At 38.1% G+C, this 23,934-nt stretch overlaps 1 protein-coding gene across 6 annotated transcripts in view; it reads left to right on the forward strand.

The window, feature by feature from the left end:
- Sras (Ras converting CAAX endopeptidase Sras) overlaps window positions 1–23,934 on the forward strand; it is a 168,787-nt gene that overhangs the window by 92,282 nt on the left and 52,571 nt on the right. For all 6 annotated transcript variants that reach the window (XM_069833671.1, XM_069833670.1, XM_069833668.1 and 3 more), the window contains one exon: window positions 4,305–4,367. In XM_069833671.1, coding sequence (XP_069689772.1) covers window positions 4,305–4,367 — 63 coding nt within the window. The remainder of the gene's footprint in view (window positions 1–4,304; window positions 4,368–23,934) is intronic.

Raw genomic sequence — 23,934 nt, forward strand, 5'->3', positions numbered from 1 at the left:
ACAAGGTGGCTTGCACTGATACCAGCTGTGAAAAGAATATTGGATTTATATGAGGGGTTGAGGATCTATTTTTTGAGTCAGGCCAAGTGTCCAGGAATACAGGAATACTGAAGAAGTATTTTGAAGACCCTCTGTCAGAAATGTGGTTACACTTTATTTATTCGCAAGCTACCACATTTCACAATGTTGTGACACAAATTGAAGGTGATGCAGTATCTGGTGTGGAGATAATGAAGCATCTTCAGAACCTAAGTAACAACTTGCAGAACAAAAGACTGTTTTCATTTCTTCCTAACAAAATGAGGGAACTTTTGGCTGATCATTTAGAAGAAGGTGAAACTGATAAATGTAGTATTGAATACATTGTTTGCAGTTTTTATGACACATGTATAGAGTGTTTTAATCAGTGGTGTGTGCACTTCAAAGAACTTCAAGTCTTTCAGTGATCTCTATTGCAGAAAATTCCAGTGTGGTCAGATATACAAAGTAACATAGATTTCATTGTTAAGAAAGGGTTTTTATTAGATTAAGACACAGCTCTCTTTGATGAATTTAGTTTTATGTTAAATTATGTGACAGATGACAAAATTACTGTTTGGAATGATTCCAAGGTACCTGTCGACAAACAATGGACTGAGTTGTTTGTGTATCTGAAATCAAAGAATGTGGGACATCAAAGTATGGTCAATATTGTGCAGTATACTCTCTGTTTTCCAGGTACTAATGCTCCTGTACTAATACTCGCTAATTAACAGAGTTTGGATCCCTGTAAAGAATAAAATATCGCTGCCTACCCTGAAGGCTATACTGATGACTAAATTAAATTTTACACAGACTTATGTTGAATTTCATGATTTCCTTAAATCAGATACCCACTTGCTCAAACAAATACCATTATCAGACAATTATAACATGTAACATTGTAAATTAACTTCGTTGTTCTATAGTTATTAATAAATATATTTCTTTTCTACCATATTTTTAATGTTTTAATAAGCTATAAGTAATGTTCAATGAAGTAAATTTGTGATGACAGCTTTACACATTGGGTGTCCCACTTTGACTTCTAAAATTTCTGGTCACTTAACTATATTCCAGTCTATCACTTATTGTCTTTCTCACAGTTAGCCTACATGACTGATCTATATTTATAATCATGTAGAGTAGGCCATGAAATTAACAAAACACTAACATTAATCAACAATGAACAGTTTTCATTAGTTTTATGGGCTACTCAGCATAATTTTACATACTTATTTATCTCAAGTTTTAAGTCCATGAATTAAGTTTAATAAATAGTTAAACAACATGAAATGGGTGAATAGGTATTCTACACATTCATATATAACATTTAATGGATATTCGAAATCTGTACATTTTAATGTAGGGTGCCATTTAAATAGTACATTATGCAACGAACCTATAATGATAGTAATTAAGAAGCGAGTATAGATGTTTATGAAACGAGCGCTTGCGCTCGTTTCATAATTTTCATACGAGCTTCTTAATTACCATTATAGGCGAGTTTCATACGACTTTTTATGCTCGACCATATTTCTAACTTGAAACTATTCATTTTATTTGTATCTGACCTTGAGCAATACCTCGTAAATTGTGAGATGTGCGCAGACGCGAAAGTATTGATTTTTTCCGAGGAACAGATGTCCACATTGACATTGGTAGCCTATAAGAACCTACAGAGTAAACTAAATATTAACTTTGATATAACATTGAAATTAAATTAGACATTGAAAAACGAGATGACAAATTGAATTTATTTGAATATTATTTACAATTAACGCTAATTATTATAGTAACAGAACATAACCTTCTGCGATAGTATTGGATTTCCAGCCTCCGTGACTTTTCGCTAATTCTCTTTCGATTGCATATCCGAGAATAATCGATACTTGCGGTTTTATAACGGTACAAAGCTGACTTGTCATTGGCTGAACACCTGTAAGCTGACTTGTCATTGGCTGAACACCTGTACTTTAATGAGTAGGTGTACTTTAATGACATGCATTAAAGGACTGCTACCTGGTGTATAATTACTACATTTTGGCATGGTCGAGCATAAAAAAATAAAGTTTACTGTCACACCCTGTATGCCTGAATAACTAACTTTTTTCGAACATTGGTATCATATTGTGTTATTTATCTCCAACAGCTTTTGTATAAAACTTTTTTTTTTAATTAAAATTTAAGAAGTTATGAAAAATATTCCATACTTTTTGAACACACACACACACACAACTGTATGTAAGTTTTAATTGGCGAAGTGCTCTGAGTTTGCAGATTCAGTGGCAGCAATGAAGAGGGAGTCTTGCCACTAACTGGCTGGCAGAAACACCAAGAACCTTTTCTGGGACTTGCTGTTGAATAATATGAAATACAGAGTAGTCCAAAAGTTGTAAGAAAAATGAAACATTAGAATACATCAATGTGAATTGGGATGGGGCCCTCGTTTTGGGGTATTATACAAACATAGCCGCCATCTTGAAATCGTCCATTTTGAATTTACGTAAATGTTTTTAAATGAAAAGAGAGGGTCTTGTGATATATCAAGAACTACCAAAATTATCCCACATATTCATTCCTGTAATTAGATTTCACCTAACTGTTAAGGTTTAGTCGTTATTGGCATCCAAAGTTGGCACTGGACTGCTCAATATACCAACCATAACTCCAGTGGCCTAATCCAGTCAGCAGACATTCACAGAAGCACTTCTGATGAGATCTCGCTGCAGCATTGCGTAATTCTTTGTTCCAGATGGTCAACATCACTAATTTTCTCTGTGTACACGAGTTGCTTCAAATTCCCCCACAAATAAAAGTTCAGAGATGTGAGGTCGGGATATCTTGATGGCCATTCTACTGGGCCATTGTCCTGGCCTGGACAACTAGCCACTGACGAGCAATTATCCCATAGTGTGCAGGAGCACGAAAATGAAGGGGACATACCATCTTCATTTAAAAGGAAGAAAAGACATTGTCTCTCAGCATTTCCAAATACCCTTGGAATTAAGGGTTCCATCGATGAAGATTGATCCAACCACACAGGTGCCCTATATTTCACACCACACCATGATTTTCACATCTCCAGCGACATTGGATGAGTCAGTTCAGTGGCTTTTTTCATTACTCCATTATCAGTGATTCTACGTTTAACCTCGCCACTGACATAAAACATTATCTCGTCACTGAATAGGATACTCTGTGGGAATGAAGGGTTTTGCTCATGTTGACGTAATACCCACATGCAGATCTAGACACGTTCGTCTGGATCATCCTCAGAAAGTTTTTGCAGCATTTGGATCTTAAATGGGTCTCATCTTTTGCTGTGAAGAGTATGCATAATGGAGGAATGACTAACACCAATTTTACTTTGAGACATTGAGTGCTGCATTGAGGGCTTTTCGCAAAGGCAGCCAGGACCATCGCCGAGGTGTCTTATCAGTAGCGGATTTGGGATGACCACTATGTCGCTTATCAGAAACACTTCTAGTTTCCTTGAATTTGGATAGGAGGCATGCAACAGTGTTATGCGAAATTGGTGGTCTCTGGGTGGTGCTTGTTGAAATCTACTTCAATGACTCAATTGCTTCTTTCACCAGAGATCAGGATCACTTCAATTTGCTCCTGCTTCGACAATGTCATTATATGTCACCTCTAATAGAATAGGTTTTCAGAACTTGAATGTCAATAACGCCTAAACCATAATAGTTAGATGAAATCTGATTACAGGAATGAATTCGTGAGAAAATTCTGGTAGTGTCTGATATATCACAAGACCCCCTTCCCATTTAAAAACATTGACGTCAATTCAAAATGGCGGATTTCAAGATGACGGACATGTTTGTGTAATAACGCCAAAAGGTGGGTCCCCATGCCCAATCCACATTTGTGTATTCAGATTTTCATTTTTCTGTCAACTCTTGAAATAATAGGCTGTACTGCGAGTTTTGAACCACCTGTTATAATAAATATACAAGAACACACAAACAACATATACTGGCACTTAATACACATATTACATTTCAATTCACACACACTCTTTGATATCATAATAAACAACACAATGGCATCCCAACCATTTTCCACCACCATACCCTATACTCCACATCCATAGAAGACTGGTACTGATGATACAGACCATAAGCATAAGTAAGAACACTAACGATAAAGCACAACAATTGGCCATTCGGCATATTTACGGTACATTACCTTTTTCAACTATTTAGTAGAAATATTTCATTCGTCATATATACATACCGGTATGTTGTTTTCTTAATATGTTTCAGGTTTTCAGTTTTCTTACACTACATTGTTTGGTGCCTACTCAGCATTTCTGTTCGCAAAAACTGGTATGTATTAGTATTTTAAATTTTGTTTGAAGTACAGTATATCACAGTTTACTATTTTTTGGATATGAATGAAACAAATGTAATACAAGATATCATTTCATTGAGGTAGTTCAGATTCTATAGTAAATAGCAATGAATAAATTATATAAGTTATATATTCTAAATGAAAGTTGAATTTCCTACTGAAACTTATTTGAAACTGATCATTTAAAAGATATTGCGTTAATTGTGATATAGGCCTGCACTTCAATTTTAAAAAAGTTTTTGGAATGTTTGTAATAGAATTTTTAAGTATTTCGTGTAATAGACAATGCAAATAATTTTGTAGAAATTACGTAGTGAAAGTAGTAAACGTATGTTTCCTTTAAATCACATTGCAGTTAAACTACTACCCATTAGAAGGTTCCCATGCTCTTTCATTTGTATAATAAGAGATGATGTTACAATGTTACAAGTGGATAAAGGATAGAAATAATGGAGATGAATTATGGTAACAAAAATAAACAACATATCTCATAGTACATTTTATATAGTAACAAATAAACTGATAAAGTACTTGATGGTAGGTATTGTAATTTATCATGAGAAAAATGTTATTACACTCAAATTTGAAAACAACCAATTGGATTATTAAATATAAATGTTGAGCCACAGCACTTTAATATTGGCAGTGAACTAAAGTTCCTTATCGGAGACCCACATTCTACCGAATTCCTGCGACAGTGTGTAGGAATTGCCATTCACCGAGGTAATGCTACTAGTGAGATGGATACATTTTCTAACACCACTCTCCTGGACGAAATTTTTTATTGTCTATGATAACATTTCTACTATATTTTTAGTGTATTAATTTTAAATATTATATATATATATATATATATATATATATATAGAGTCTATCTTTATGTGAAATGTAATTTGTTCTGATTTTGTTCTTTTTCTGTCTTATGTCCTCAGGACTCAAGTTTTAATTTCATGTAAAAGAACAGATTTCGAGAGGACATATTTCCAGAATGTTTAAATTACTTAATAAAATGTATTATATTTCATCACTTTTCCTCCAACTCAACATTCATTTTGAAATTCGTTATGTCTCATTCCAAGTCTTAAAAGCAGTAACTTGTATAATTTGTCTTTCATTAGATGCCGTTGCTCATCTCATGGGACTCCCTTGCATTATCATAACTTTGTTTTGCTGCAGGAAAATTTTATACTATATTCTTGAAATATATCGTCAATTTTGTCAAATTCTCATTGTCACTATTTGCTAGCAACACCTGGACGTTCCCAAATGAAATCATTATAATAAAATTCTCACTACCAGGTCGGGTCTATAAGGAGAATGGTCCAGTATCTCCCATGTTACTTGTTCTTTGGAACACTCTTTTAGTATATAACTTGTATTGAAGATGAAAAGCAATGGGGAGAGTCCAAATCCATGATGGAGTCTCTTGTTAATTAAGAAAAGTGCCACTCTTCATACGGTTAGTTCTTTTAATTTTGATCCATATTTTCGTATACATGTACCATAGTTATTTTCTATATTTTGTGGTATATTATATTTTTCTAAGATAGTCCCATAGGTTCGATCTACATATTGCCATATGCACCATATCAAGATTCAGAAAAAAAAAGAATGTTGTGTTGTGTTGAAAACAGTATCTGTGCATGATCTGCTCAGACTGAATACACATTGTTTCTTTCGAAATATATGTTTATGATAATTTTTATTTTTCCTGGAGTATTGGAGAAGATCGAGGATGCTTAAAAAAGTAAGGTGACAAGAGTTCTCATGGACAAACTTTATTTCACAGGCAAATACACTGGTACACAGTAGTAGGGCACTGGTACACATTACTTCTCAATATAGTCACAATGTTTGTCCAAACACTTGTTCCAACAGTAGACCAAGGCATCAATGCCAGCATAGAAGAAATCTGTGTCATGTCCCTGAAGCACGTCAAGACAGTTTGCTGCATGACTATATGGTCAACCAGAAACACGCTATTGTGGTCCCAGAAGATCTCACCAGATCTTTCTTTGCGGATGAAGCTGTTCGGAATTTCTTGCGATATGCAGACAATGCATTTTTCCAATGCTTGCTTCATGTCTGGTGTCACATGATGCATCCACGTTTCATCCCCTGTAATGATACAGTGCAGGAATAGCACTCCTTCCTCATGAAACCATATGAAGTGCATGAGAGATGATCCCATCCGGGTGGCTTTGTGATCTTCTGTGAGTTGCCTTGGCACACCATGAATACGTCTTTCGGTAACCCAACTGCTCATGAACAATGCTGTGCACATTGCCCATGCGTGAATTGTTACGTCGCTTCCTGTGGGAGGTACTGGACTGTTTTTCTTACAGCCCAACCTGGCCCCCAGTGATTCAACACTGATACAGCCATTCATCGAGACATCATGACTTAGCATTAAGGGACTTGATGCAGATTTCTTCTATGTTGGCATCAATATCTTGGTCTACTGTTGAAACAGATGTTTGGACAAGCATGGTGACTATGTTGAAAAGTATTGCGTACCTGTGCTCTACTATTGTGTGTCAGTATATCTGCCTGTGAAATTAAGTTTGTCCATGAGAGCTCTTGTTATAGTTTTTAATCACCCTCATATATTTTACGAGTGTGGCAATTTAGTTTTCAGAATGACCTTGTAGTGTTGCATGTGTTGCAAGTTGGGCAAAAGCATGTAGCTAGATATGTTTGGACATATTTTTGCCAGTGTATGCTCAAGTCATAGACCAGTTCGCTACTGAGTAATGAGTGTAATAATACGTACATGGCTGTGTTCTAGTCTTAGCGTAAAAATGATTAATAGAATTTTAGAACATTGTATGGGTTTTGACATACAGGGAGTTTGGAGAAAATAGAAAATGCAGTACTATGTAGTTACCACATGAATCATGCATACAAACAAGCTCTCATTCCTGCTCACACTCCAACTTATACTTGCTCATTAGGTCAGTAGTGTAATGTCATTGACTCTATTGTGATAATATGTATTCGGCTGAACAGTATCTGTTCATATACAATACATTTGCCAAACGTGAAAATTGGAGAAGACATCAAGGACACTTCCGTAGAAAATTTCCAAATTCCCTGACACTTAGTAGATCTGTGGTTTACAAATTAGTAGCAAGACTTCGTACAACGGGACCACTGCTGAATAGAAGCATGTTCTTACTGAAAACAAATTGGACGTGATAGGACCTATTTGGAGAGAGAGAGCATGCCAGGCATCCACATACAATATTGAATTAAAAGACAATATTTGTACAAAAATTACCAACTTCACACAATAAGAACTTCAACATGTTACTACAAACATTTTTAAAAAATGTAAGGCATGCATCTTAACAGAGGGGACAGCATTTCGAGTCTCTGCTTTAAATTAAGGTAAATGATAGCAGTTTTTTGTGTCTGCAGAAACGGCGATTCCTTAACTGTAAAATGGCACAATACTTTCTACCACTGAGGCCATGACAAAGCTGGCGGAAAATCTCCTAAGACACCTATTATTAACATCAAGTTTTGTGTGAAGATCGGAAAATATACTAGTGAAACATTAGAGCTGTTAACAATGGAGTATGGTAAACATTCTGTACAGAGGGAGGGTATCCAGTATTTTTGAGTGACATAAAAGTTTGGGGCCGAAAATGTGAATGTCAATGACAGAGGAGAAGTGAGATGGATTTCAACAGAGGAATTTAAACTTTAAAGAACATCTGTGAATACGGTGCCTAAAACAGCTAGCTTGAAGTTACTGGTACAACTGATTTTGTGGAAAATGAACAGATGTTTGACAGGATTATTACTGGAGCCGAAACATGCTGTTTCCAGTATAATCCAGAAACAAAACATACGAACTGCTGTTGAAAACACCGATTTCAACTCAGCTGAGAAAAGCAGTTCAGGACCATGTTTCTTTATTTAATTAGAAGTAAATAGTTTTCACGAATTGACCAAGAATAAACAGTTAACGAATAGTGCTATTCAGGAGTACCGGTACTGAAAAGGCTGAGTGATTCTGTTTGGAGGAAGGATGTGAACTTTAGCCTGACAAGTGTATTCTTCTTCATAACATTGTTCCAGCACATAATGCGCTCAGTGCTCGCAACTTTCTGGAAAATAAATCAGTTACAAAACTGGACCATCCAATCAGTTCATCTGACTTATACCCTTCTGATTAGGGTTCTTTTCAAAACTGAAAACTGCCTTGAAAGGACAAAGATTTGCAGACATTTTTCTCATCCCGCTTCATGCAAAAAGGGAATTGAAATATATTCCAAAAAGCGAGTTCCAGAAATGTTTGGCCATACCATCTGAGTGTATAGCAGTGGAAGGGGAGTAGCACTACTCCAAAGATGATAGTAGCTGCTAGTGCATAGATAAGCAGATATTATTATTATTTTACACAAGCATTCCAGAAATTAAATTGTCACACCTCATATGAAAAAAAGCTAACAAAAAATTATTTCATAATTAATATTAAGGCTATTGGTTGATTAAGATTATTATTTTCCCTGATACTTGCCAAGAGAGTATAAATAATCTGATGGTTAATAAAATTATACTGATTGATTAATGAGTCATTCCACGTCAAATCGTACAGCAACAAAACACGACCTTCTCGTAAATGGTCATTTTTTTTTTTTTTTTCCATGAATTCCAGACATCAAATAAGGAGACACGTATTGTTTTATTTCCACAATTATTAATTATTTTTGTAGTTATAACTATTTTAAATTACGCAAATTATGCACGCACTGTTACATAAGCTCACTTGGAACTGTGTGTCTAATGTTTAGGTGAGAGGTTTAGACTTTTTCCATTGCTGGTTGTCACAATCAAAAATTAAGACACAACGTTTCGAAGGGTGGCTCTCCCTTCGTCTTCAGGTGGAAGGAAGGAGAGAAAAGAAGAAACCTACTGTTGGGATCATTACGTACAGCTATTCTGTATGACTGATTGTTGATTCCTGGCTTCGGCGGAGATTATAATTAAGAAAGACCCGAAGTCATTAGCAGTATGTTGGCACTAAACTAAACGGAATAAAGAGGATGGGCGTGAAGTGGCTAAAAATTTGATGAAAGACACACAAAAGAAGGGAGTGGGGAACTGAAAAAATGAACAAGTATTATGATACCGCGATGGAAAATAAAAGAAAGATAAAAAAGGAAAAACTAGTAACAAAGGACATGAAAAAAACTACTACTGCCACCTAGCGGTAGCAGACACTACTACTAACTACTAAGCTGCAACATTACGTTGCCATTGTCTAATGGTGGAGATGACCCCAGATGGTCTACGTGGTGTTAGTGACAGCATTCTTCCCCTTGTATTGAATATTTCTGATGTCTTGTTCAACTATGAGTAACCAAATATCCGGAAGAATTAGACTAAGTTGACTAATGGCATTGTCCGAAAAACTCATATGTGCGGCTTCCTTGTATTTCCTCTGAGTCAGAGAGCGCTCAGTTTGTAGGATTGAAGTATTTTCCCACTTTATTTTGTGTCCGGATTCAAAGCTGTGTTGTACTATTCTTGATTTATCTATTAGGCATTGTTTGAAGTTGTACTTGTGCTCCTTAATTCTTGCGGACAGAGGTCTGCTCGTTTCACCTATATACACGCGACTGTATTCACACGGAATGTTATAAATGCAGTCTCTGGTATCCATGTAATTAGGTTTGGGTTTGTTGTTGGACAGGATTCGGCTGAGTGTACTCTCTGATTTGAAGACCGCTCTGATGTTATATTTCTTGGAGATTTTCTTGAATTTTTCGGAGGTGCCTTTTACATATGGGATAACTATGGTACTCAAGGGGTCAGGGGGAGGATCGCTCTTGTTTTTTTGGTTATAATTTATGGCCTTTTTGATGATATCTTGGGGATAACCATTCGTTGCAAAAGTGTTAGTGAGTGATTGTACTTTATTTTGAAGGTCGGATTCTTTACTACAGATGTAGTTAGCCCTGTTGAGGAGGGTAGATATAATGCCTCTCTTTACATGTGTGGGATGGTTGGACTGGAAATGAAGATGTGGATTTCCGGTAGACTGTGGTTGCCAGTTTGTCTTGGTCCCTCGTGACTAATACATCTAGAAATTGCAGACAATTGTCTTTTTCCAATTCCATCGTGAACTGGATAGAAGGGCGGAGTGAGTTAAGATGTATTAAGAAGCAATCTAATAATTGGGGACTATGAGGCCATATTATGAATGTATCATCTACATAATGGAGCCACAGAGTAGGTTTATGGCTGGCAGTAGATAAGGCCAGTTCCTCGAAATATTCCATGTAGATGTTGCTGATGAGAGGGGAGAGAGGGGAACCCATCGCCATGCCTTCGTTCTGTTGGAAGAGCCTGTTGTTAAAAACAAAATAAGTCGTCTTAAGACAAATATCCAGTAGTTCCATTATTGACTCTATGGAGAGTTGAGTGGACGAAGAGATGTTATTGTCAGCTTCTAATTTCCTTTTTACAATGGAAAGAGCTTCATCTACTGGGACGTTTGTAAATAGGCTTACCACTTCAAAGCTCACAAGAGTGTCGTGCATATCTACAGAGGTGTTCCTTATGATGTCGACAAAATGTCTGGAGTTTTTTGCGTAGGAGGACGTCTTCCTGGCGAGATGTGTTAAGATCTTGCACAAGAATCTAGCTAAGGCATGACAAGGAGAGCCTATGGAACTCACTATGGGTCTGAGAGGGACATCCTGTTTATGAATCTTGGGAAGACCATATAAGTGTGGTGGTTTGCTGTGTCGTGGGGTAATCTTCTTGTAGATACTCGGTGGGAAGAGATTTGTGTTTGTTCAACAGTTTCTTGATTTTGTTTTCCACCTTAGTGGTGGGGTCTTTGTGTATTTCGGTATAGGTCTCGTTCTGAAGGAAATCGGAGATCTTTTCTTGGTAATCAGTTGTATTGAGTACTACGGTACAGTTTCCTTTGTCCGCAGGTAGGATTTTGATGTTAGGGTTAGTTTTTAGGTTGTGTAGGGCTTTGCGTTCTGCAGGGGGTATATTAAGTTTAGGTGGTTTCGATTTCTCGAGCATGGATCTAATTCTCCACCTGTACTCAGAGGCCTGTGGATCTGAAAGTTTGGACGCTGCAGCCTCGGCTGCACATGATAGGTCAAGATTGGTGACTGGGTTGGACAAGGCGAAGTTCAGTCCTTTATTTAGAATAGAAGATTCTGCTTCTGACAAGTTGTAACTCGAGAGGTTGATGACATGATTGACACTTGACGAACTGGGTATCATTTCTTGGTTCCTGCGGTTTAGATGGTTCAGTTTGTTGGAATGGGATTCTAATTGTTTCTTGTGTATTTTCTGGTAGGAACTGTTGACCGCCGTGAGGATTCTGTTGCAGTCCTCTTCTGTGGTATTAGTTTAAAAATATTCTCTGAGGCGTTTACACTCCGCGATGAGGACAGATTTTTTTGGATCTATGTGAGTTCATTCTGTCTCTGAGGAGGGCCAGATTAGTTCTATGGATTATTTTTTTGGTGCGGGGCGAATGATAAGGCACTTTGACTCATAGACCTTTGGGAATTATGTTGTTTGATCTGCATTGTAGAAGAAAGTTGATATGGCCAGAGGTTTTGGCTAAAAGAATGTGTAATTTTTTTAATTTTCGAAAAGTGGAATATATTCTGGGTCCATACCGGTTGTCTAATGTTGATCTGTGTCTACATATAGTTGAGATTTGGGGTTTGGTGCATTTGGAAAACTAAATACAATACTTTTTATTACTTTAGGCCTGTCACAAATAAACTTAAAATTTGGCCTAATTTTTTAATCATTTCTTTTTCAAAGCGAAATTACTACATTAAATAGCCAAGTTAAAAAATCTGAACAAAATGTAGATTAGTTCCCTGATGTATTATCTGTAAACTAATGCATTTAAAAATGTGAGATCTGCATACATACATTTGCTTGCTTACTTACTTACAAATGGCTTTTAAGGTACCCGGAGGTTCATTGCTGCCCTTACATAAGTCCGCCATTGATTCCTATCCTGTGCAAGATTAATCCAGTCTCTATCATCATATCCCACTTCCCTCAAATCCATTTTAATATTATCCTCCTGTCTACGTCTCGGCCTCCCTAAAGATCTTTTTCCCTCCGGCCTTCCAACTAATACTCTATAAGCATTTCTGGATTCACCCATATGTGCCACATGCCCGCCCATCTGAAATGTCTGGGTTTAATGTTCCTAATTATGTCAGGTGAAGAATACGAAGCCTGCACTTCTGTGTTGTGTAACTTTCTCCATTCTCTTATAACTTCATCCCTCTTAGCCCTAAGAACCTTATTCTCAAACACTCTTAATTTCTGTTCGACTCTCAGAGTGAGAGTCCAAGTTTCACAACCATACAGAACAACCTGTTTTATAAATTCTAACTTAAAGATTTTTTGACACCAAATTAGATGACAAAAACTTCTCAACCGAATAATAACAGGTATTTCTTATATTTATTCTGTGTTTAATTTCTTCCCGAGTGTGATTTATATTTGTTACTGTTGCTCCAAGATATCTGAATTTCTCCACCTCTTAAGGATAAATCTCCAATTTTTATATTTCGATTTCATACAATATTCTGATCACGAGACATAATCATATACATTGTCTTTTCGGGATTTACTTCAAAACCTATCGCTGTACTTGCCTCAAGTAAAATTTCCATGTTTTCCCTAATCTTTTGTGGATTTTCTGCTAACATATTCACATCATCCGCATAGACAAGAAGCTGATGTAATCCGTTCAATTCCAAACCCTCTCTGTTATCCTGAACTTTCCTAATGGCATATTCTAGAGCGAAGTTAAAAAGTAAAGGTGATATTGCATCTCCTTGCTTTAGCCCATAGTCAATTGGAAAAGTTTCAGATAGAAACTGGCCTATATGGACTCTGCTGTAAGTTTCACTGAGACATATTTTAATTAATTGAATACGTACATTTGCAACAATTTATTTTCCGGAGGCATCGCGCACTTGCAATTCCCAGCTAATGAACCATTTGTGGCCATAGGCCTATATGTAAACATTTGCTAGAAGACTGAGCATGGAAAGTTTTACGGAATGCAAAGAAAATGTACAACCTGAAAATTACATAGTTATTGCAAACTTTTCTGAAAATTATTCTTTTGTAATACAAGATTCAATACAATATGTGTATTGGAATAACTGCCAAGCCAAAATACATCCTTTTGTAGTATATTTCATAGAAGGTACAGAAATTCGTCACAAAAGTATTGTTGTGAATTCAGAAACCATGAAAAATGACACCAATTCCTTTCAATTTTTTCAATCCGAAGCTATCGATTTCTTAAAGCAAGAATTCAATGATATGAGAAAAATTATCTACTTTTCCGATGGATCAAGTTCACAAGACAAAAACAAAATGAATTATAAATATATCTGCTTACATGAAGTCGATTATGGAATTAGCGCTGAATGGCACTTTGCAACGTCTCATCGTAAAGGTCCATGTGATGGAATTGGAAGAGGCTGCTATTACACTATCAAAGATCTTTGATAAAAGATAAGATTTGGGGTATATTACACTACATAAAATCTTTTATAAAATATTTTATCAAAAATAATCTAAAATTAGAAACAAAAGCTCACCTAACACTTATTCCACAACAGTTAACATGTGTTCCGAGGATAGTAACATTTATGCGTTAAGTTTATGTTTTGTTAATACTAATATTTACGCGTTAAATTTATGATTTGTTGATACTAATATTTACCCCTTAAGTTTATAACACCATGAATGAAGAACAGTATTATGCTTGTTTAGCTACAATTATTTCAATTATTACATAAGCATTTTACTGGAAAAGAAACAACCGTGGATTAAACCATGCAAAACGTGATAAGAGAGGTATCCATCAGAACTTATTGAAAGAACTACAATGAGAGGACTTGAAAAGTTATACAAATTATTATAAAATATTATTATTACCGGTATATAATATTAATACTCTATTATATTATACAGATTATTTATTTACAACATTTAATTTCCTTCACACTCCGATATCAGAATTTCTTTGACAGCAGCAGTCTAGTTACATTTGCGTTCCGCCATATTTGTTTCAAAGGATAGCAATCTTCTATCAAAGATAACAAGTTGCACTGACATTTTATAAAATATCTTTTATCAAAGAAACTTTTATAAAAGAAAACCCATTACACTGTCATATATTTTATAAAAGAACTTTGTCAAAGAACTTTGATAGTGTAATAGCAGTCGAACTGTTAAAAGACTTGCTACGAGAGCCACCTATAACCCGGTCAAGATCCCATAACACCACCAAAAAAACTGTTCGATTGGGCACAAAAAACATTTCTAACATATCATTTATATTTTGTCCCCTGAATAAGCACACAAACCACACTGAAAATTTGCAAGCCAGATACCACAATCTAAAACCAATAACCGGTACATTAAGATTAAATTCTTTCATTCCATTGTCAAAAACTGAAGCTTTAGTAAAACAATTTTCTTTCGAGAAAGAAGGTAGGCGAGTGAAAATTTAAAGTGTGGTGTGAATGAAAACAGACGTTTAAAATACAAAATGTACAAATATTTAAAGATATCATAATAAGTGAATATAAGTGTAAGTTAGCAGTGTTTTCTCGAGTGACTTGTTCCGTACTGGGTGTAATGTTGCAACATCCACTCGATAAATCTCTCAGCACTTGGTCAACACTTCCTGTCCACTGCTGCTGCAGCAGTCTGCTACACGTTGTTTTGTAAGTAAATTAAATTTCCATTAAACGATTAGATATCCCATTATGATTTTCTTCTGGAATTATTAGGAATACTTCAGTGCACATAGTAGGCATTTTGTTAGATTTTTAATACAGCTATTTCACATTGATATCTAACTTTTAAAAATTGAATCATAAAAAATATTTGTAATAATTATAAATAGTAAATAGTAAATATTTAACAAAAGACAGTATTTCAAGCTTTTAAATGCATTTTTTTTAACATCAATATCCTCAGAAATATAATACTTGAAATTTTTCATTGTGCGACATTTTTAACGAATTTTAACATACAATATTTTAAAAACATGTGGACCTAGGTGGAAATAAAAATACACTAGTTAGTTTATTAGGCCCATAGAGTTGGTAAAAAAAAATATAAACGCAATCAGAAATATGAAGGTCAAAATTTGTACAATTTTGTGCGATTTGACATGGAATGACTCTAATGTGAGATATAAAAAGAGATATTTTGCTTGTTACTCATCTAGTCACAACTCTTTGCACCACAATTTTAAACATACAATGTGCTGAAACAACAGCATCTCTTTGTTATTGGTATGTTTAAGGCCACTGAATATATTTTGACAGGGAACTAATGTAGCTGGAAGCTGGCTTTTGCATTGACATACTTAAACGAAATTGAATGTGTTCTCTACCATTGGAGAGGGCCTCCAAAGTCATTCTCCAATTCTAACAGAGTTCTACAAACTTCTATCTCTATAACAAGTGGATGTTTGGGATTGGTCTCCTATGTTGGTTGCATTGCTTTTTTTTTTTTTTTAATTGTCATCAAAATTTAGTTTTCTCTTCTTAATCATTGGTTGAACTTAACTTTTAGCTGTCACCAGCCACACTGTATAAGTTCTATACAGACTTTCTCTTTTGCTTTGGCAAACACCTTAATCATTTTAATGGATTAGGAGCACTATCTTCTTCGTATTACTGCAAAAAAACAAACGCTAGTTATTTAGTCTGTGCATCATGTATTCTTGTAAATGTCGCAATATGTACATACTTCATAAAAGTAACTAGCAGTTTTGTTTGATTTAACAAGCTTTCAATTGCAGAGGTTATTCAATATCGAAATTTAATGTGGACATGAAACCGGCCGACGAAATCTGTGTGGAGCCTTCTATCATGGAAAAGGCTCTTTTTCATGCCATAAATTTACGATACAAGAACCAAAGCTTTACTTATTTCTTCAGAAAGCCATTCTAAGGATTTTATTAAACCTATGAAAATAGAACCCCTAGACCAGGGATTGTTAGCACAGAGCACGCTGGGGCTAGCCTCTCTTACCCACGGAAAATACAGTGCACTATAGTGCTCTTGTAGCTGCTAGCAAGTATGCTCTCTATCTCTCCCTGTTGCACGACAGTGCACACGGGACGGCGCCGCATACCCATTGCAGAATTCAGCGAGTGCTGATGACCACTGCCCTAGACCATCAAGAACGACTTAAGTTTTGGTAATGGAGCAACATTCGAAGAATTTAAGACCAAATATCTGTTCTAGCTTTCACAAGACTCTCAAACATAAGATGTACTATTCCATCACGTTAATATATTTTAATTTGTATTGTGTTATTCCAAATTTTACTTCATTGCCAGTTTGTTCTTTGAATAAGAATTGAAGAAACTGATTCATTATTTTCCTGGAGTAGAATTCCACTAGTTCGAACATGACAAAAAAAAAAAAAAAGAAGAAGAGAGAGAGAGAGAGAGCAGAGAAAAAAGAATATTTGAACTGAAACTCAACTTAATGCTACAATATTTAGAAACTCAAAGTTTACAATACAGAGTGCAAGTTATTTTATTAAAATAGTGAATGAATTAGTCCCTGTTTTCTATGCTATTATGATAAATTAATAATCTGTCAGCTTCTTCTGACGAAGAGCAGATAATAACCAGCCATGACCTCGAAACTAAACAAGAGGTGAACAGTGAAAGGTGGGTTGGTGATAAGATATACTTTCCCTGCTTGCATCGTTCCTGTCCCCCCTTAATCCGAAATTTCGATAATTTGTACAGGCCTCGGTTCCAATTATTTCGGACTAGTTGGGTTCTACTGTACCTTTCTCCAAGAAATTTCCTTATGTGCTATGTTAAGAATCAGCTTGTTATATTTTGACTTTCCTGTGCGAACTGTAATGTTCCTAGCATTATCAATACATACAACTACAACTTTATCCAAAAAATTCCCATTTTGAATCTGTCCATTGTAAGGTGTTACAAAGTTGACATTTTGGAACGTGGGAAGAATATAAGAATAAAAATAAAATACAATACTGATATAGAATCTACTGAGTACATTTTTGTTTACCATCTGATGTCTTTCTAGACACAACTTGCTACTAGAGCACTTTCAGAATAAAAAAGCATATAAAGCGAAGCTTGTTCAAGCCGGTCTATGTCGACTAGCCAGTGGCAGTGAAGCAGTGTTGCCGAGTTAAATCATCGCGAAATCTCACTGATGCATTACGTATTATTTTCTTTCTTGCGCACACAATATTTATACCCAGGGTGTAATTTTAAGCTGAGTCATTCAATAGAGCTAAAAAATCTTAATCTGACTGTACAACAATGGAATTCGTACGTCGCCTGATTCGCATGTTGTTGCTTTAAGACTAGCCATGATTATGTCCAAACCTTAATACCATATGCTCTGAGGTCTCTCGCTGTAAACCGAGATAGATTTAGTTTCTTTTCAAATTAAGACGTGGACTGTTTTCTGTGTGTACTGAAGGGCCTATGCTGAACAATAATACTTACAGCAGTAGTGTCTCTTGAAGGAATTCAAGTGGATCTAATGTTTCGTCTGTTACACCCAAAAGGAAAGTTCTACACTCACAGGCAAAGGTAGACTAGGTACGATTTTTATTTTTCATCATAATATTATACACAGCATAAGAAGAAATATCGAAAAAAGTATGAGATAATTTGTTGATATTTTAAACATCAACACTCCTGTCCCTTTTTCGATTAATTATAACGAAGAGTAACTTATTAGAAACATACCTTCCTTAGGAACAATGAAACTTTGTAAGATGAAAACAATTTAATTACATTTCCAGTGGCACAACAACAGGGGGGATGCAGGGGTAAGATTTACCCGCAAAAATTCAGAGGGGTAAATAGTATAGTTTTTACACTCTTAAAATATTGGAGAGCTATATAGTATAGTTTTTACCTTTCTTTGTGGCCAAAATTTCAAGTTTATAATTTTAAATTTATTTTAATAAGATGAAAGAACTTCAAAGTCATTTTACTACAGTAACAAAGATAACAAAATTCGAACCATTGCGATAATGACACAAAAGGAATGTTTTTATTGTTTGTTCAAAACATCACATCAATTGAGAAGCAGTTTCAACAATGTGAAGTTCGGCACTCAACCTGCTGTTTGGTGCTTTGTGTGCTCATTAATTTATTAGTTAATATTTTAGGAGAAAAATTCGCTCTGGCGCCGGGGATCGAACCTGGGTCCTTGGTTCTACATACCAAGCGCCCTGACCACTGAGTTAGCCAAGGATCCGGGTTCGAACCCTGGTGCTGGAGCGAATTTTTCTCCTAAAATATTAAGTGTCAATATTACAGATAAATTCTGTAGGACAAATTAATACATCTATAATTTCTTAGTGCTATAATTTAATTAACTGTTTTAAAGTGCTAGGTTTTTTTTTTATTGATCGAAGTATTATTAATATTAAACTGTTGTTATGAAGAGGTTTATCACTAAATTATTCGAAGATTATACTTTTTTTTTTTTTTCAAAAGAAAAAGACCAATGGAAGAGAACGGTAAGAACATACAGTATAATATATACAGATATATGCTCTTCACTTTGTTCTTAGTAGAAGTGGACATTTTGTAATCGATTATCGATTACAACATTACAGTCACAATTACTAAAGCTGCATTAGGGGATTGAACTTGGTTAAAATGGAATGGGAGGCTAATATTTAGGACTTTAATATTACTAAGACATTACTCCAAGTTGATGATGAACATCTTCATATCAATAGAAATTTAGTGTCCGAGATAGAAGAATCTTTACTAAATTTAGCAATCGAATATAATAACAATTTTTGTCCCACAAACTGGATTTCAAATAAGAAAACATTTACAAAAGGAAGCTTATGATGCTTGGGCTAGTCTTCAGCATAAAGGAAAAGGAATATCAGTTTTCCAAGATGATACGAAAGTAAATTCTTGGATGAGTAACAGAAAAGGATTATCGTCATCAGAATGGACCACTGTCATTAAAATGTCATGTAATATTGCAGCATTAAGATCAGTACCAGGGCGAACAACGACTTCACGACAGTGTAGAACTCCAGGATGTGAGGCAACTGAGACTCTTGGTCATGTGCTAGGATTATGTCCTAAAGGAGATTTATTGCGCAATATACGTCATCATAGTATTTGCTCTTATATTGCCTCACATTTAAGGAAAAATAAAAATCTTGAAATACATGAAGAAGTACATTGTATATCTGAGGATGGCAGTAACAGACGAGCAGATATAGTTGCTCTTAATAGACAGAAGAAGAAGGCAGTAATATTGGACCCAACTGTACGGTTCGAAAAGGATGTATCTCAAGCCGTAGTGGTTGATCAAGAAAAACGTCATTTACCACCCATGTGTTCCTCACTTGAGTGAGAGATATAATACAATTGATTACACATGGGAGGTGAGGGGTTTGCTTTTGGGTGCCTGCGGATCGGCATATAAATATACTACTGACATTTTAAAACAATATGATATGACATCCCAAGATATTAAAATGTTTGTTTAAATATTGTAAATTTTGTACTAAACAACAATTTAGTTTTATTCTTACAACAATAACTCTTCACTTTCTACAATTTAATTCCACTCCCGTCAACAATGGGATTTGCTCTCCAAACCGCAACACAGTATTCGTTATTGCACTCCACAGACGACAATGACAATTTACTTGGATTGTTGAGAACAACAATGAACTGTTAATTTTAACTAATGTTCACAAAGCACTATTTACAAATCAGAACTGTCAGTTCCCAGTTCACAGTTCTTCTAGCTCAGTCACTCGAGTTCACAGTATCTCGAACCCCAGACCTTAGAGACAGTCCACTGGACTTCGAACTCAGGACCCTCCAACTGCGGTCCACTGCACTCGAACTCAGGTCTTCAGATGCTCACACAGTTGCGGACACACACTCAAGTCGAACTCCGGTACACAAGACTGGCTGGTTTGCTGTCCACTGACTGTAACAACACTGACTTACTGACTGACTGACTGACTGACTGACTGACTGACTGACTGACGTTCACTTGCGTCTTCTCTTTTATAACCAAACCATAGTTTCTGGAGAGTTCGCGATCTCGAATAATCTCGATATCTCCCGTCTCTGCCGCGGTCGCTCTCTCCCCTCTCTCTCCGCCATAGCACATGCCCCAGGAAGCAGATGCGCGCGCAACCCGCCCAAAACACGGCCGACTTAGCCCTTCCTCCGTCGGTCGTGAGATCGAATCCACGTGGCCGTCACATTGCTCCCTCCTTAGGACTGGCCACTCCAGACAGTCCCTTGGTAGGCAGCTAGTCAGTCCAACGTTTGGGGTCCTCCGGCTGCTCCCTTGTTATGGTGGTGCCACCCCATCCTGAGCTTGGCTGGGCAGCGATACTCGTACTGCGTGGGCGCCATCTTACTTTTCCACTTAGCCCTCCAAGGAGAGCTCGCTGGCCACGGGTTGGTCTTCGGCGTCCATCAGGAACACTTCATCCCGACCAAGACGGAGTATACGGCGCCAAACATCCACCGTCGCATCGAGTAACCACATGGCGTCGAGTCCCAGGACGACGTCCTCGGTGATGTTGGCGACGAACACCCACATCTCCAGTTCCCTCTTCCCTAAGGTCAGATCCAGGAAGACTTCTCTCTGGATGGGCAAGCTCTCGCCTGAAGCAGTCCGTAGCTCGTATTGGCGCAGCGGCGTCCTCCCAGGTAGGCCATGCACGACGTCTGGTCTGGCGATAGTGAGCATCGCCCCAGTGTCCACCAGTACTCTGCATGGACGACATTTTATCCGTCCTTCAGCAATCAGCCCATCGTCGCATCTTCTGTTGACCGGTTTCAGGACGAGTCGAGGGGATGGTGATGATGGCGCCAACGTGCTCCTCCTAGCATCGGTCCCCTCTCTCTCCTGACTGTAGCCAGGTTGGTCGCAACTCCTCCGCAAGTGCCCAGGTTCACCGCAGGACCAGCAGGTGGGGACCCATCGTCCCCGTTGCTCAGGCGACTGTTGGCTCCTCTCGGTGTCAGCCACCTCTCTCTCCTGCCGGTGGCCAGAGCGGTCGCAGTCCCTCCTTAGGTGCCCCGGTCTCCCGCAGGACCAGCAGGTGGGCGCCCGTCGTCTCCGCCGCTCCAGTGACTGTTGGCTTCCCTCGACGTCGGCCGCCTCTCTCTCCCGTCAGTCGCTAGATCGGTCGCAGTCCTTCCTCAAGTGTCCCGGTCTGCCGCAGGACCAGCAGGTGGGCGCCCGTCGTCTTCGCCGCTCCGTTGACTGTTGGCGCTCCTCGACGTCGGCCACCTCTCCCTTCTGCCTGTGGCCAGATTGGTCATAGTCCCTTCTCAAGTGTCCAGATCTGCCACAGGACCAGCAGGTGGGCGCTCCTCGTCTCTGCCACTCGGGTGGCTTCGGTTGGCACCCTCCAGCATCGGCTGCCGTGACGCTCCTGATCCAGTGCGGTGTTGAGACTCCTGCCGCCGACTTGGCCGCCTCCATCCTGAGGGCCGCCGTCAGAGCTGCGTTGATGGTACGATGCTCTGCCAAGAGTAGCTGTTGTCTGATTTCGGGGTCTCAAACTCCGCTGCCGAAGGTGTAGGCCGCTTCTCCAGCGACGAAGTCAGTAGGTACACCCCTGAGGGCCTTATGGGCCAGTTGTTCCACCGCCATTGCAAATTCTTGTAGGGACTCACCTGACTGTTGGACCCTCGTTTTAAGTTGGGTCCTAAATGCTGCCGCAAGTTGATGGTCACCATAACGTCCCTCCAAGGCCGCCATAATCTCAGCGGCTGTCCCATCTTCCGGCACGCTGTGAAGAATCTCCGACGCCTGTCCTTGAAGCACGGTCAGCAGCTGGGTAGTCTTCTCCGCTGGCGTCCACCCATTATGTGCCGTGGTAGCCTCGAACTGGCGACGGAAAATCGCCCAAGACGTCGTTCCGTCGAACTTCGGCGTCTTGACGTTCGAATGTCTGACTGAAGGCGATGGCTCCGCAGGACCACTATATGGAGTCCTCAAATCTGTTGCTGCTTCTTGCATGGCCTGTCGAACCTCCTCGGCAACTATCTGTTTATGTTCTCTAGCCTGGCGATCCACCAACGCGAGGATGTGCTTGTTTTCTTCAGAATGTTGGTCCATTAATGCGAGTATGTGCTTGTTTTCCTCAGCATTTCTATTCAGCAACTCACTCGTTTGCTCTTGACGGTGCTGGAGAGCGCGAATTTTGCCGTCGAAATGGTCTACATCCTGTCTTAGTTCGGTCACTGTCTCGTTTATACTTGCAAAATTCTGATTTAGTTTATCCAAATCGGCCTTAAGTTCGTCTTTCACGATGGCGACAATTCCATCTACGTGGGCCGAAACGCTTCCAATTTGCGTAGTGACGTCATCTTTCACTCCGCTTATGTCGCCTTTCACTTCACTTATGTCACTTTTCATCTCCGTTTTCACTTCACTTATGTCGTTCTTTACCTCACTGATGTCGTTCTTCATTTCTGCTTTTACGTCACTTATGTCGTTCTTCACCTCTGCTTTTACGTCACTTATGTCGTTCTTCACTCCACTTATGTCGCTTTTCACCTCACTGATGTGTTTGTTCATTTCCTTGATGGCTTCCAGGATCTACTGTAGGCTCTCCATTGTGTCAACAATATCCCACTTCTGACACCAGTGTAAATTTTGTACTAAACAACAATGTAGTTTTATTCTTACAACAATAACTCTTCACTTTCTACAATTTAATTCCACTCCCGTCAACAATGGGATTTGCTCTCCACACCGCATCACAGTATTCGTTATTGCACTCCACAGACGACAATGACAATTTACTTGGATTGTTGAGAACAACAATGAACTGTTAATTTTAACTAATGTTCACAAAGCACTATTTACAAATCAGAACTGTCAGTTCTCAGTTCACAGTTCTTCTAGCTCAGTCACTCGAGTTCACAGTATCTCGAACCCCAGACCTTAGAGACAGTCCACTGGACTTCGAACTCAGGTCCCTCCAACTGCGGTCCACTGCACTCGAACTCAGGTCTTCGGATGCTCACACAGTTGCGGACACACACTCAAGTCGAACTCCGGTACACAAGACTGGCTGGTTTGCTGTCCACTGACTGTAACAACACTGACTTACTGACTGACTGACTGACTGACTGACTGACGTTCACTTGCGTCTTCTCTTTTATAACCAAACCATAGTTTCTGGAGAGTTCGCGATCTCGAATAATCTCGATATCTCCCGTCTCTGCCGCGGTCGCTCTCTCCCCTCTCTCCTCTCCGCCATAGCACATGCCCCAGAAAGCAGATGCGCCGACGGCCGACTTAGCCCTTCCTCCGTCAGTCGTGAGATCGAATCTCACGTGGCCGTCACAATATCTTAAAGAAATCCATAGGCATTTTACATAATCATTTATATAATGTTTAATTTTTAAACTTTCTAAATTGCATATTGTACTATGATTGGTACCTACTGTATTGGTTTTTC

The sequence above is a fragment of the Periplaneta americana genome, chromosome 8, assembly GCF_040183065.1.
Source record: "Periplaneta americana isolate PAMFEO1 chromosome 8, P.americana_PAMFEO1_priV1, whole genome shotgun sequence".
In the NCBI taxonomy this organism is placed as follows: Eukaryota; Metazoa; Arthropoda; class Insecta; order Blattodea; family Blattidae; genus Periplaneta; species Periplaneta americana.